The sequence below is a fragment of the Meriones unguiculatus genome, chromosome 19, assembly GCF_030254825.1.
Source record: "Meriones unguiculatus strain TT.TT164.6M chromosome 19, Bangor_MerUng_6.1, whole genome shotgun sequence".
Classification (NCBI taxonomy): Eukaryota; Metazoa; Chordata; class Mammalia; order Rodentia; family Muridae; genus Meriones; species Meriones unguiculatus.
The window spans coordinates 8,662,603-8,676,781 of NC_083366.1; the positions used below are offsets into that span (position 1 = coordinate 8,662,603).

The window sequence follows — 14,179 nt, forward strand, 5'->3', positions numbered from 1 at the left end:
TTTGTCTTTGGTGTCTTGACTCCTGTCCTGCATTCTCCTTCAGAGAAGGTGACTGTTCTCCAGCCTTTCTGCTGAGCCTCCAGCCTATAGTTTTAATATTGGCAATGATGCTTGTGTTAGATAATTGTGATAGTTAATGACAACCTACAATGCAGCATGCGTGCTAAGCATTTAACAGGGCTTCTTCCACCCTGAACGTGGTGCATTCCCTCATGGGATTTATTTGGGGTTAATTTTTCCTGTTATCATGAGTGCTCCCCCCCATGCTCTTTGTACACTTTTATCACACCCCCCACTTTTAAAGTTCTTTTTCTGCCTTTTCACTTTTAGGCTTTAGTATCTACTTACTCCCTTTTTTTTAGTCTTAAACTGTTGAGTTTTCCTAATTAAAATTTATGTGCGGGAGAGTTGCCTCAGTGGTGAAGAGCATTATTGCTCTTGAAGAGGACCCAGGTTGAATTCTCAGCACCTAGATGATAGCTCATAAACATTGGTGACTCCAGTTCCAGGGGCAGCCAATGCCATTTTCTGAACTCTTTGGGCACTAGACACACAAATGTTGTACATATGTATGTTCAGGCAAAGTATTTATATACAGGAATAAATCCAAAAATTAAGAAAATTAATAGTTAGAAATTATTGAGACCATTAGTGTGTAGAAGAACTTCATGGTACAGAGGAAGAGGCATTTTAGTTATATAACTATTGTATTATGTTCTAAATTGAGAATGAACTGGTCCTTGGTCAGCTTCCAGATCTCTGATCAATAAATCTTATGGATGTGAAATAAAGTTGATTCATTCTGCTGTTTTGTTGTTGCCTTAGGGAAGGGAAAGCTTTTGTTTTTGTAGTGCTAATGTTATGAAAATAAAGATCCCTGCGACTAAGTCTTCTTGAGTTAAAAAAGCACTGCACCATCATGACCATCCATCTGCACTCATGCTTATGAACTCTGGCCACTAGCTACATAAAAGGCCACTGTGTTGTTTTCTGCTTTTATGAATTGCCCCTGATTGTTGCAGCTACTCTGGCATTTTGCTTTAGTAATAGCAGGCCCATGCAAGGAATCTCACACAAAGCCTAGCTACCTTTACTGAGTTTGTTTTTCTTTTTAACATTTATTTAATTATTTTTAGGAAAATTTTATGCATGAATATTGATTGTATTTAACATTGTTTCTATCCCACTTTCTTCCCTCCAATTCATCCCACATATCCTCACTCCAGTCAACTTCATGATTTCATCTTATTATTATTCTTACATATATATGCATACACACACACACACATACACACATGCACACACACACTCTCCCTTCTGAGTCTCTTTAGTGTTGCTCAGCTGTATATGTGTTTAGGTCTGACCACTTAAGTTTGGATAACCTATCAGGGGCACTCATCCACAGACAAGACCGATTATCCCTTTTCTTATCCGCATTAATAGCATTAGCTCTTCATCTAGAAATGGGGCCTTGTTAGATTTTCTTAACCGAGTTTTTAAAGCCAGACCTTTAATTTTTTTGTTTGTTTCCCTAAGTTTCAAGAAAAGCATTCAATGGCATAAGAGCAATATAGAACGACTCCTTGTGCCTCTTTTTAAAAAGTGTCATTTGCTTTTACTTAGTTGATTCCCCTGGGCTTTCAGGAATGTTTTTCAGAGTCCCAGTGGAATTCCTAAACTCTTTAGTGCATGGTTACAAGGCAGAGCACAAAGCTTTATGACCTCACAGAAACTACCAAGTAGTTCAGGGAAGTGCGGCTAATCAGTGCAGGTGTGGTGAGAAACCACAGGGTAGGTGGAGCACACTTACTGTGCAGGGGCTCTGCCTGGGCTCCTGTCCCTGCTCACCAACCCACACACTCTAACAGCAGTAACACTGTATCAATGGTAACTGCTCCTTCCCTGGGGAGGGCAGCTCTGGAACAGTGTGACAGCTGAATATAGTTTCTTTTTTTCTTTCAGGTAAATAACAAGAGTGTTCAAATAATCTTTAAAATTTATGAATAGGTTCAAATAATAATTAATGAAGAAATTACCAGTCTAAATGGTGAAAAACATGCTTGGTTTTTTTTTTTCCTACATCACTAATTTATGTATTTAACTGGACATGCCCCTACATACATACCCAGAACCATTTTCCTAATTGACTGAAGGGCTGGCTGCCCAGGCCCATCATGGCTTCATGAGATCAATTGTTTTGTCATTTTTGTATGCCTGGCCTGCCAGGGACTTAGCAGAAGTCATAATTATTGTTAATAGCTATAGAGTCTTGCTATGTGGCAGGCAGAGCAGCATTGCATACTTTCTGATGAGTATGTGCTGGTAAGAGGCAAGTGAACGTTCATTTTTCCATCTTCCTCTGCTCCCCACAAGAAAGCCTCCTACTTAGCAAGAGTAGGAGGCTGGATATTTATGGTGAGAATATTCCTGACAACCCTTCATGTTAAATATGTAAATTGAGTTGATAATCTTAACCAGGGCTGTTTTCTGGAAGTATTTGATATTTAATCATAGTCTAGCAAGTTTATAGCAATTCTGATCCAAGTAATTATCTTACCCAGGGTCCTCCTTCTTGATAAGCTTCCTTAGGTGTACAGATTTTATTATGATTATCCTATATTATATGTCTAATATCCACTTATAAGTGAGTATATACCATGTGTGTCTTTTTGCTTCTGGGATACCTCACTTAGGATGATCTTTTCTAGATCCCACCATTTGCCTGCAAATTTCATGATTTCTTTGTTTTTAATTGCCGAGTAGTATTCCATTGTGTAAATGTACCACAATGTCTGTATCCATTCCTCAACTGAGGGGCATCTGGGTTGTTTCCAGCTTCTGGCTATTATGAATAAAGCTGCTATAAACATGGCTGAGCAAATGTCCTTGTTGTATACTTGAGCATCTTTTGGATATATGCCTAGGACTGGTATAGCTGGGTCTTGAGGTAGCACTATTTCTAATTATCTGAGAAAGTGCCAGATTGATTTCCAAAGTGGGTGTACCAGTTTACATTCCCACCAGCAGTGGAGGAGGGTTCCCCTTTCTCCACATCCTTTCACACATTCATCCAGCATGTGTTGTCACTTGAGTTTTTGATCTTAGCCATTCTGATGGGTGTAAAGTGAAACCTTAGGGTTGTTTTAATTTGCATCTCCCTGATGACTAAGGACATTGAGCATTTCTTTAAGTGTTTCTCTGCCATTTAATGTTCTTCTATTGAGATTCCTCTGTTTAGCTCTGTATCCCATTTTTTAATTGGGTTACTTGATTTGTTGCTGTTTAACTTCTTGAGTTCTTTATATATTCTGGTTATCAGCCCTCTGTCAAATATAGAGTTGGTGGAGATCCTTTCCCAATCTGTAGGCTGTTGTTTTGTTTTGATGACGGTGTCCTTTGCTTTACAGAAGCTTTTCAGTTCCATGAGGTCCCAGTTATTGATTGTTGATCTTAGATTTAGACTAACCTAGAGACTGCCTTGTATCAAATTTCAGAAGCCACTAATGACATTTTGTTCCACTTGTAGTGCATGAAGTCACTCGGGTTTGGGAGGAGTATTTGAAGGTTAACCTGAGCAATCTCTGTGTGTTCGTGTGCAGCACCTGTTCTTCCTGGAGCTTACCAGCAGAGCCATTCCCAAGGCTATGGGTACATGCACCAGACCAGTGTGTCATCCATGAGGTCAATGCAGCATTCACCAAACCTAGTAAGTGCTGATTGTGAACATTCCTTCTATCTGGGAGTATAGCTGGGTAGTCAGGTGCTTATGTAGGACATAAGGTTCTTAGCTCAACTCCCAGCACTGGAGAAAAAAGTCAGCATAGTATTATCTATATCTATAGCTTTAGCCAGGCCCAAGGAGGTACAGGTATGTGATAGTCATGTTAAAGAGTTAACCTTCATGTTCATGTTCACCATGGTGGTCTCAGCAGTGTAATGTACACAGGCAAAATAGCTAACATAAGCTTAAATGTTCTGCACGCACACAAATAGTAAATGGATATTCCAGTTACGCTGATCTGACAGACATTGTATCCAGGTATTGACACGTCATGCGAAACTGCACATATGTTCATTTCCTGTATGTCAATTAAAAGTCAATGCTTAGAAGTAGGTGACTATTCTTTAAGGAAGCCAATTGCTTTCAGGTTTGCTGTGTGCCAGTCAGTTTCCTTAATCTATGAATATTCTTGGCTTTAAGATTTACTGATTATCAACATTAGATGAACTCTTAGCCTTGAACTAAAACAAATATAAAAACACAATTAAATTTTTTCACTATAACAAATTTTTATATGTATCTCAAAAATCAGAACATTTATGTAGGAAATTTATAACGCTGTGATCTGAAAATATAAAGTTTAAGTAAATTAATTCCTTTATATATTTTTAAGGGGAACAAAAATTCTTAGTACTTTCTTAGGAAAAGTTTACTTTCTGTGCAAGGGGGAGCCATTGGCAGAGAGCAAATAGATTATGGGTCCACTGTTCTGGGGATGTTCATCTCCTGAAGAATGAGGGAAACAGGAGAAAAATCTACATCACCTAACACTTCCTTGATTTTCTTTTCTTTTTCTTTCTTTTTTTTTCTTGTGGGACCTGGTGATACTCTTTTGCAGGCTGCTTTTAAACAGGCACACTATATTATTTGTTGTCTTTCATTATTGTCTTTGCAAGTTAAGCTATTGTGCTATCCTTCTGGATCTTTGCTTTGACCTTAAATATGTTTCTCTAGATGAACAAAGTTGAGGTTTATAGAATTAGGTGGTACACCTGGTTTACATCTCCCCAAAGAGAGTGATGATAGTAAGCATTCATACTCATCATGTGTGGTGGTTTGTTGGGGTCCAGGTTTCTAACTGTGACTACTTTGGAATACAACATGCAAACATGTCTTTCTTCCCCAGAGGACCTACCGAGCCATGTATGATTACAGTGCCCAGGATGAAGACGAGGTCTCCTTCCGAGATGGTGACTACATTGTCAACGTGCAGCCCATTGATGATGGCTGGATGTATGGCACCGTGCAGAGAACCGGGAGAACGGGCATGCTCCCAGCAAATTACATTGAGTTTGTTAATTAATTCTTGCTCCTTGCCCTTTGAGCTTTATTCTCATGTATTCAAAGCCCAATCTTTTTAAAAGATAGAAGATACTTTTCAGATAACTTGGCAATTATTTTACAATAATGTAACCTTACTTTGACAATTAGACACACAGGTACCAGGAAAAAAGGAATGCCTTTAGGGCTGGAAACAGCAGCATCCATAATAATTCCTGTAAGCAAAATAATTAGGTCTGGAGATCTGGTGCTGCTAATTGTGTTTGTGTGGTTTCATTTGATTGGCTATCCAACCTTCTGGAAAATGTATTTTTGTAGACCTTAATAGAGATGTTGATTGTCCATTAAATGTAACAAATGTATAAAACTTCTTAGCTGTCACTTGGAATCATCCAAAGCCAATTCTGATAGTTTCAGCAACACAGCCAATAATTTAAAAACTGTTTAGCTTTTGAATCGTTGGGTAATTTTCAATTCAAGTGAGACTGGCCTACTATAACAAATAGAAACAGTGGCAGAATGGGTCTGATTAAAATCGTATTGACTGTAGCTTTAGGGAGCTGGCAGGAAACTTGCCTTTTCCTTAGGCTGAATAAGAAATAGTTATTTCTCATGTGTTACATAGTGTAGCCTATCTCCATTTACGTTCTGTGGAGCAGAGCATGTGCTCAGGTCCCCAGAATGTCAAGACGAGGTAACTTCACAGCTACTCTGCAGAGGGCGAAGTTCAGTGTCATCTGTATTATTTAGCCAGTCATCTCTATCCTGTTGCATGTCTCTGTGGGCTTAAGCTTCTGTAACACGGCAGCTGCTTGCCCATCCTCGGTATTAAAGTCAACAGTGTAGCCCACCTCTCCCTGCCCTTCCTTCCTGTTGCCCGTGTGTCAGAAAATGTTTTGAAGAGTTGCCTGAGCCATTCTTGCTGTATTACACTCTAGTTTTGAAAGACTCATGCCTTAGGAAATACACATATACACTGGTAAATAGGAGATCTATGCATTTGCTGGATAGCTTTCATTCACTTAATACCACCATTAATTTAAAAGCGAAGTAAACTGAACAGCATCCTGTGTAAGGGCACATGGACTGTAAAGTATACTGGAGGAAAACCAAGGCCCAAAACAGTTAGCAGAGGTCGGCTCCACAATCAGACGATCTGGTCATAGAATTTGGCAGTCAGTCTTCAGACTCTGGGATGGAAATCTAGCCAGTAAGTATGTTCATAAAAAAGCTTTATTCCGCCACCCTGGTTTTTGTTTTCTAAATCACCTCCAGGGTTAGATGAAAATACCCTCAGTGATTAAGGGGGGCATGGAGGTTCAGCAGACAATTCACTAAGAAAGAAAGCAGTGTCTTGTTTTGCTTGAATGTGCAGGAGTTTTATGGATTCACAGGCCCAAGCACAACCATTACTGCTGTGTCTTAAATTTGGTCTGGAGTCTGCACTCACGGTTACCTGGATGTTGACATTTATCGCAACTGTTTTTCTCCTGGGCCCTCTTACTGTGACAGGCAGCTGGGTCGCATTCGGGTGGGATATGAAATTGAAGAGAGCAAAATCACAAAAAAATGTAAGAAGACACTGGGACTCTAGAAATATCCACCTTACACAATATGTTTAAGGAAACAAACAAAGCATCCACCAGTGAAAAGCATTTGAAAGAAATGTTTATGAGGCCAAAGCCCAAAGTTGGTTCATTTAAACCTTTGAAAAGTGAGCCCATACTTTTGAAAATCATTAGTTTCATTAGAATTGCCTTTAAGAGAAGTTTTATTACATTGAGGCATATTTCTGTGACACTGACAGAAAATTGAAAAGAAACTTCTTCATATAACAAGATGTTTTTCTGGAAAGGTTTTTTGTTTTTGTTTTTAAAATATAGACTCATAAATAAAGAGCTCACCGAGTTTCCTGTCATTTAAATAGCCAGTCATGATTAACTTTCCTGTTTTCATGTCTGGAATACACACCTACAAAGACAAACTGCAGTTGCAATAATTTTGCAAAAACATGGGTGATAAACTAGCTCCTTTATGCTGTGTGTCTTTTATGCTTCCCCAGACAGATCATTTGTATGTGTGTGTGTGTGTGTGTGATTATCAAGAAGAAGAGTAGTTGCTAATGAAAACTTCAGGACAAATGCAAGCAGGTCTGATATTTTATAATAGCATGTGTACAGGAAGTACAGTGGAAGCCAACTTTGCAATGATGCTTAATATCAGCTTAGTCCCATTAAGTGGCAGCTTGAGAGTCCTTGTTTTTGCTGCTCATTAATTTCAAACTTGATGAATGTGAAAATCAGTACATACTTAGGAAATAGGTATCCTAAATGTTGAGCTTCACATAAATGTTTGCATAGCAAGATACTTCTGTTTTAAGCCTTTCAGAATTAAGATGTGATCTGAATTCCATAAAGGACAGTTATTTTCAATATAGACTGAGGAAGAACAAGAGATTGTATGCCTTTGAGGTTATGCATTGATAATCTTGACATTGTTACTCGCACATGTAAGGATGTTACCCATCTCAGCAGGAAATAGAAGCATAGATGTGTCATAACCAGGTGCCATCGTTTGCAGCGTCACTCTAAAAGATACTGCATTCTTGACACCCTTTTCACTTCTCACATGCCGCCCTCCCACTTGCAGTTTGGCAGCTAGTGTCTCCCATGTAACGCTGACAGCTGTAAAGAACTTACAAACAAGCCCTTTAGAACTCAAGTTAAAGGACTAAATGCCAAGCGCAGAGAGCATGCACCTGTTCCTAAATGGGATGGATTCTCAAGCTTGACAGATGCACAAGAAGCTGCTTGCTCACTCTGGAGCAAGGCTCTGAAGACAAATGTGTTTGGTTTATATTTCTCTTGAGAAAGTTTAGCAATAGAATATACTGCTTTTTGTTGTAAGCTTTTGTAGCAGATTAAAAAAAGATTTCTTGTTCTTTAGAAAGCCTTCTGTTTCTAACCTGTGACAAAATGAGTACTTCATGTCGTCATTTTGTTTGCACATCCACAGCACAACCTAGTTTAAAATTTTGATCTGGTTGTCGTTCTCCATGGAGGCCCTGTATCTTCCCATGTCCCCCAGCCTTCACAGAGTACCCAGGGATGTCTAAGCACAATTTCCAGCACCTTGTATGGGGATAGATGAGATTAGTTCAGTCCCTCTCTTGCCACTTGGCCCTTTCCTTAAAGATAAAGATGTTGTTGGCCAGTTTTACTATACCCTTTTACTCCAGATCCATTCTGTGCTGGTTTCATACCACTCCAGGAATCAGGGAGAAACCATTTCCATAAATGAGAGTAAGTGACAAAGCTAGTTTTCAGTTTTACCCACCTCCAGTGGAATTCTTTCAGTGAAATGAAAATGAAGATAAGTGTGATCTTTAATAACACAGCCCCATGCACAATGGACATAGTTTGTACTAATGTTATACTATAGGTGTATACAAAATAGGTGCCTTTTGATTGTGCTTGTTTAACATTGTAGGCTTGGAAGGGAAACCAAGCACTGAACTTCTGCATATTCTGTAACAGTATTTTATGATGCACTATTGATATTTTTGTGGTGAGAAATGGGATGCCCTGACTGAGAGTTGTTACAGGTGGTGAGTCGTTGTATTTTCCTCCTAAGAACTTCAGAAAATGTTGACTTCAATATTTTGAAAAGTTAGTTTTTTTGTGAATTTATATATATTTGAGATATATAAGCATTAAGTTTAGGTTTGGGTTTAAAATACTTATGGTGAGATAGATTAGTTATATTATGAGGCTGAATTCACTGAATAAGATGAGCTTTATGATTTGATTATATTTTAACTGCCCCTGATAATCTGAATTATTGCATTTGTATGGGGTACTACAACATGATGCTAAAGCTTCAGTTAAGTAGGAAACTATGTAAGCTAATTTAGAGATGCTAAAAACAAAAGTCTCTCTGAAGTATTCCATGCCTCTTGGGATCCTTTTCCAGGTGAGTAGCTGTCAATAACTGATGACCAAAAAAGTCAAGACATTGTGCGAAACTTCTGTGGTCATCATTCCAGGATGTGTAAGAATTGTCAAGCCTGGAAGGCTTCCTGGGGAAATATCCTTCCCAATTGTCTGTAACTTCACTGTATCTACAGAACCTCCACATAGTTACTGTGTGTGACAGATTGTATCATGTTTGCACAGCACACACTTAACTGTTGTTTATTATTGTTAAAGATGATTTTCTTTAAAGGAAAGAGAGAAAACTGCATTGCAGCCTCCTTCCTTCATGTCCATACAATGAGTTGCAGCGCATTTCAAAAGTAGCATCAAGTGTGTAACAGGCACGATATTTGACCTGTGAGAGAAACACAAATTAGAATGATGTAGTTTGGCTTCTGTCTGCTTTGAAATATGCACAATTGTGGTTTGTGATTAATTTGTAAAATTGTACTAACTTTGAGAACACAATTATTTTGAAAGAAGCATTAAATGTTTTCTTTTTTTCAAATGGAAGGGGAATCACAGGATGATAAAAGATTATTAGTATAATTTGGCTTTTGTTATGCAAGTTGTTAACACCAGCTATTAAAATATATTTTAGTAGAAATGCTTCAATTCATGTTTTTTTTTTCCTCTACACTGTGAATCTTAAGCCTTCGTGGACCAGAGACACATTGTGATGTCCGAAGGACTAACCTATGCAAATGAGCTCACACCTTATTGCTGTCACAGGAAACATGTGCTAAGACATTATTTCTCCTCCTAATGTACAGCAGTATTGAAACAACACAGGAACCCCAGCCTCCCATGCATTACACTGTAGTCACTCCCAGTCCCTTCGAGCCGACCAAAATCATTAGCATTTGTGTAAATCAGATTGAATAATGATGGTGGGAGGAAAATGATAGATAGGCATGTTGGATGTGGCTTTCATGGAACTATGTTCTCACATACTCTCTGTTTAGGGTCTTGGTATTCTGTGTCTTCTCTCTGTATTTGTAAAGCATTATGTTGAATTCATTTCCTAGCAACACATTTGGTTTGCTTAAATAAATACAGGATGTAAAAAAATTGTTCCACTTCTTGGCTGTCACCGTGGTTTCTTGGAGCACAGGTCACTGGGTACAGGCAGTACACTGGGAGGTCCTCCTGGCGAATCACATCCAGTCACACAGTGGGCGTTTATTTTGCAAAGCTCTGCAGAATGTGTTTTCCTCCCTGAAACTAGCATAATTTTAAGTAATAATAATATGCTTTTTAATCCCACACTCTTTCCAAGTATTGCTGTAATGCATACTGGTTAACTTTTTTCAAACCAGTCTTCACTGGCCCAGTGTTAGTTTTATTGTATTTAAAAGATAAAAGAAGCAATTTGGAGGAGGGAATGAGCAGATTGATACTTTGATCTTTTATCTAAGATGGTCTCTTTATCATAGAGCATAATTGCTTCTTTTCTCATAATTGAAGCATAAGCTAGCTCCTATTTTTACTCTCAGCTACATCTCAATAAATTGTATCTCGGCTTCATTGTGTGATTTAGTAAAAATCTCTGGTATAATCCTCCCAAACTGTAAACTAATAAACTTTGTAGACTGGTGCCTTTAGAAGAGGTCAGTGGAGAAGCGTTGCAAGTGGTATTTTCTAATAGAGTAAACACTTCCGCCAAATCTTGAATGATCTGTTTTTCCTATTCAGTTAGTTTAGACTGAATATCTGTGGCATTGTGAATCAGACATAGTCATGAATAATACAGGTGTCTGTTTACTTGAAGAATTTGCTATCCCTTCTTCCAAGACTTTTTGTCATTTCATGATTACAATTGTACTCTTTGGGCCACAGAGGAAATGAATAACTGTTCCATAATAATTTACATTTCAAATGTTTTATGCTTATAATTTTATTATTCTAATTTAAAAATTTGTGAAGTTAATTGAAGAATTGAGATGTGGCTGAGTACTGGATACTTATCAAAAATCTCTACAAACATACCCAGATATAATATACTGGAAAATAGATGAAAGGAAAATTTCATTATTTTCTTTTAAATTAAATTTTTCTTTTTTAATTATTTTTATTAATTACAGTTTATTCACTTTGTATCACCTCTGTACCTCCCTCCCTCCTCCCCTCCCAATCCCACTCTCTCTCTTCCCCACCTGTGTCCCTTTCCCAGTCCACTGATAAGGGAGGTCCTCCTCCCCTTCCCTCTGATCCTAGTCTATCAGGTCTCATCAGGAGTGGCTGCATTTTCTTCTTATGTGGCCTAGTAAGGCTGCTTCCCACTCAGGGGCAGGTGATCAAAGAACAGGCCAATCAATTCCTGTCAGAGACAGTCCCTGTCCCCGTTACTAGGGAACCCACTAGGATACTGAACTGCCATAGGCTACCTCTGACAATTAGGAATAGTGCTTCCTCAAGATTCATCTATACCACTCCTAGGCAAATATCCAAAAGAATCTCAAGTATACAACAAGGACATCTGCTCAACCATGTTTGTAGCAGCTTTATTTGTAATAGCCAGAAGCTGGAAACAGCCCAGATGCCCCTCAGTTGAGGAATGGATACAGAAATTGTGGTATATCTACACATTGGAATATTACTCAGTGATAAAAAACAAGGAAATCAGGAAATTTTTATTTTTTATATTAGTTACAGTTTATTAACTTTGTATCCCAGCTGTAGCCCCCTCTCTTATTCCCTCCCAATCCTACCCTCCCTCCCTCATCTCCTCCCTGCCCCTCTCGAAGTCCACTGATAGGGGAGATGCTCCTTCCATCTGACCCTAGCTTATCAAGTCTCTTCAGGACTTTCTGCAATGGCCTCCTCTGTGGCCTAGCAAGGCTATTTTATTTTTGTAATCTGCTTCTCCTTTACACAAAGTGTTTTGTGATGGCAGAAAAGTGGATCAAGTCAAAGGGTGAGCTTCAAATTTTTTTCTGTAGTTCTAAGTAAAATTCTTTGTTTTTTTGTCTATTATATTTTTATTTGTAAGTAGAAGTCTGAATGATAAGGGGAGAGTGAGAGAATGGGCTTAGGATGAAAGTCATTAGAACAAAGGGCCCAGTTGCTGATTTGGGTTTATGTCAGGACATTTTGATCTTCTTTGCAGCTTTCTTTTTATTTTTGGAATAGTGAACATGAAAAGGGGATGTTTCTGGATCCTCACGTTTGATTTGAGATTGCTCTTTCTTGACACACACTAGTAACATTTTTTTGCCTTTTCCCAGAGTGGTTGCTAACTAAAAGAAACATATTCCGGATCATTGCTCATTCTATGTGGGTTGCCGGTCTGTCTCTCGTGAACTCATGTCTCAATCCACAGCTGACTAGATCAAGGTGATCCGGGAGGACTGCTTAAGAGCCTTGTCTATCAGGAATAAGAGAGGCACTCTGCTTGGATATCCCAAATATGTCTAAATTTGAACTCCTATAGAGATGGTTGTTAACTGGTTATACTACTGAAAACTGTTTAAGAATTTAACTTTATTAGGAGATGTAGGCTGAAATAAGATTTGAGGGAGTTTGAAAATGCTAGTGATTTTTTCTTTGTTCTGTTCCTTGTTTTCTGTTGATTAGTTTTGTTCTGACAATAGCATAAGAGAATGTGGTGTGTGTGATTTGCTCACTGCCTCCGGCCTCTTATCTTCCTTTCACTCTAGGCATCCCCTCCTCCTCCTTTCAGGTCTTTTCCATGCAGACATGCCTGTTTGTTTTGTTTTGTGCCCCACTGATTTTAACCAAGATTGTGTTCTTGATTTGATTGTAACTATAATCATGTTCTGTGTGGCCACAGGTTTGGAAGTGTCCATCAGAGATTGGTAGGCTCACGGCTTGGCACACAGCTGAATATGGTGACTCCCCAGAATTTCTCAGTTGCCAATAGTTCAGCAGTCAAAGATGAGAGTCCTCTATATCCTGGATCAGTTGTTGACAGGCACAGTCATTTTAAGGTCTGTGCAGGCAGCTGTGACTGCTGGGAAGTCATATTTTCAGTGGCTGTGCCATGCCTCGAGACAGCATTTCTCTGTATCTTTTTGCCCTTTCATTCTTTCTATTCTTTCTTCTACAAGATAAAGATGTTCTCTTAGATGGGGCTGTATAAACGTCCTGTTTAGGTCTTACCTTCCAGCCGTCTCAAGCAGCCAGGAGTTTCTCATTCACCTCACTGCACTGCGCAGAAAGGCTTCTCTCATTACAGGTTACAGCAGCATTTCTCCGTTGGTATGAAAAACTTAGACTATAGTTTGTTGCCATATAAATTTAGCTAAAGAGTCATGGCATGGTCCCCCTAAGGTTTATGGCTTCCCAGCCATGAGATTTTGACTAAGTTCACAGAACAGACATGTATTCCCTTCCAAGTACAAAAGTAGCTGGTAACCTCCATGGCAGCTGTGCCACTGTCATTGATTTCTAAAGGCTTGAAATAGCTGGGGTCAGCTATACGACTGAACTGTTTACAGACATTTATTAAGAAATAATTTTACCATAACCACTCAGTGGCAGCTCTTGATTGAAGGGAATATAGTAGCTGTAATTTATTCATTCAGCATTTTTTTTTAGTTCTATATATTCAAAACACAGAACTTTCTCTCCAACCATTCAGGTAGGTAGCGAGAGACTGATACCAAACACCCAACTACATATTTCTGTAATTGATTGCGTCCTTATGGCTTAGGAGACAATGAAAGGGAATCCAGGACCGCTGAGAGTTCTTAGAGTCTTAAAGGGTGATGTGTAGACTACAGTGAGGGGTCGGCAAACATATCCAAGCAGAGCGGGTTTGACCTGAGCTCTGAAAGCTGGGTGAAGAGCTGAGAGTTGAAGTCATTTGCAGCACTGGACACTGGGGGATTCAGTCAGGCAGGAGCAGTCTTATACCAGTCCTCTCGCAAACTTTAATAACAGTGGCACATCATTTTCATATTTAATAACATTAAATCTTTGCTGAAAAGTAGATGCTGTATGTAAACTTGTGTGTTCACACAGCCTTTATCACTCTAATTATGACTTCTATTAACAAAAGACTCAGAAAATTGTTGGGTTAATTATATAAACACAGCTTCAAAGATGTGGTATATCTCCTTCTTGGTGTAACTTATTATTATTCCACGGATTTTTCTGTGTTTCTTTACCTTCCTGGGTG

The 14,179-nt window shown here is 38.8% G+C and overlaps 1 protein-coding gene across 2 annotated transcripts in view; it reads left to right on the forward strand.

Moving 5' to 3' along the window:
* Nebl (nebulette) overlaps window positions 1-9,823 on the forward strand; it is a 353,920-nt gene extending 344,097 nt beyond the window's left edge. For both annotated transcript variants that reach the window (XM_060372753.1, XM_060372754.1), the window contains 2 exons: window positions 3,600-3,706; window positions 4,908-9,823. In XM_060372753.1, the coding sequence (XP_060228736.1) occupies window positions 3,600-3,706; window positions 4,908-5,084 (284 nt within the window). In that variant the 3' untranslated portion in view covers window positions 5,085-9,823. The remainder of the gene's footprint in view (window positions 1-3,599; window positions 3,707-4,907) is intronic.
* The last annotated feature ends 4,356 nt before the right edge of the window (window positions 9,824-14,179 follow it).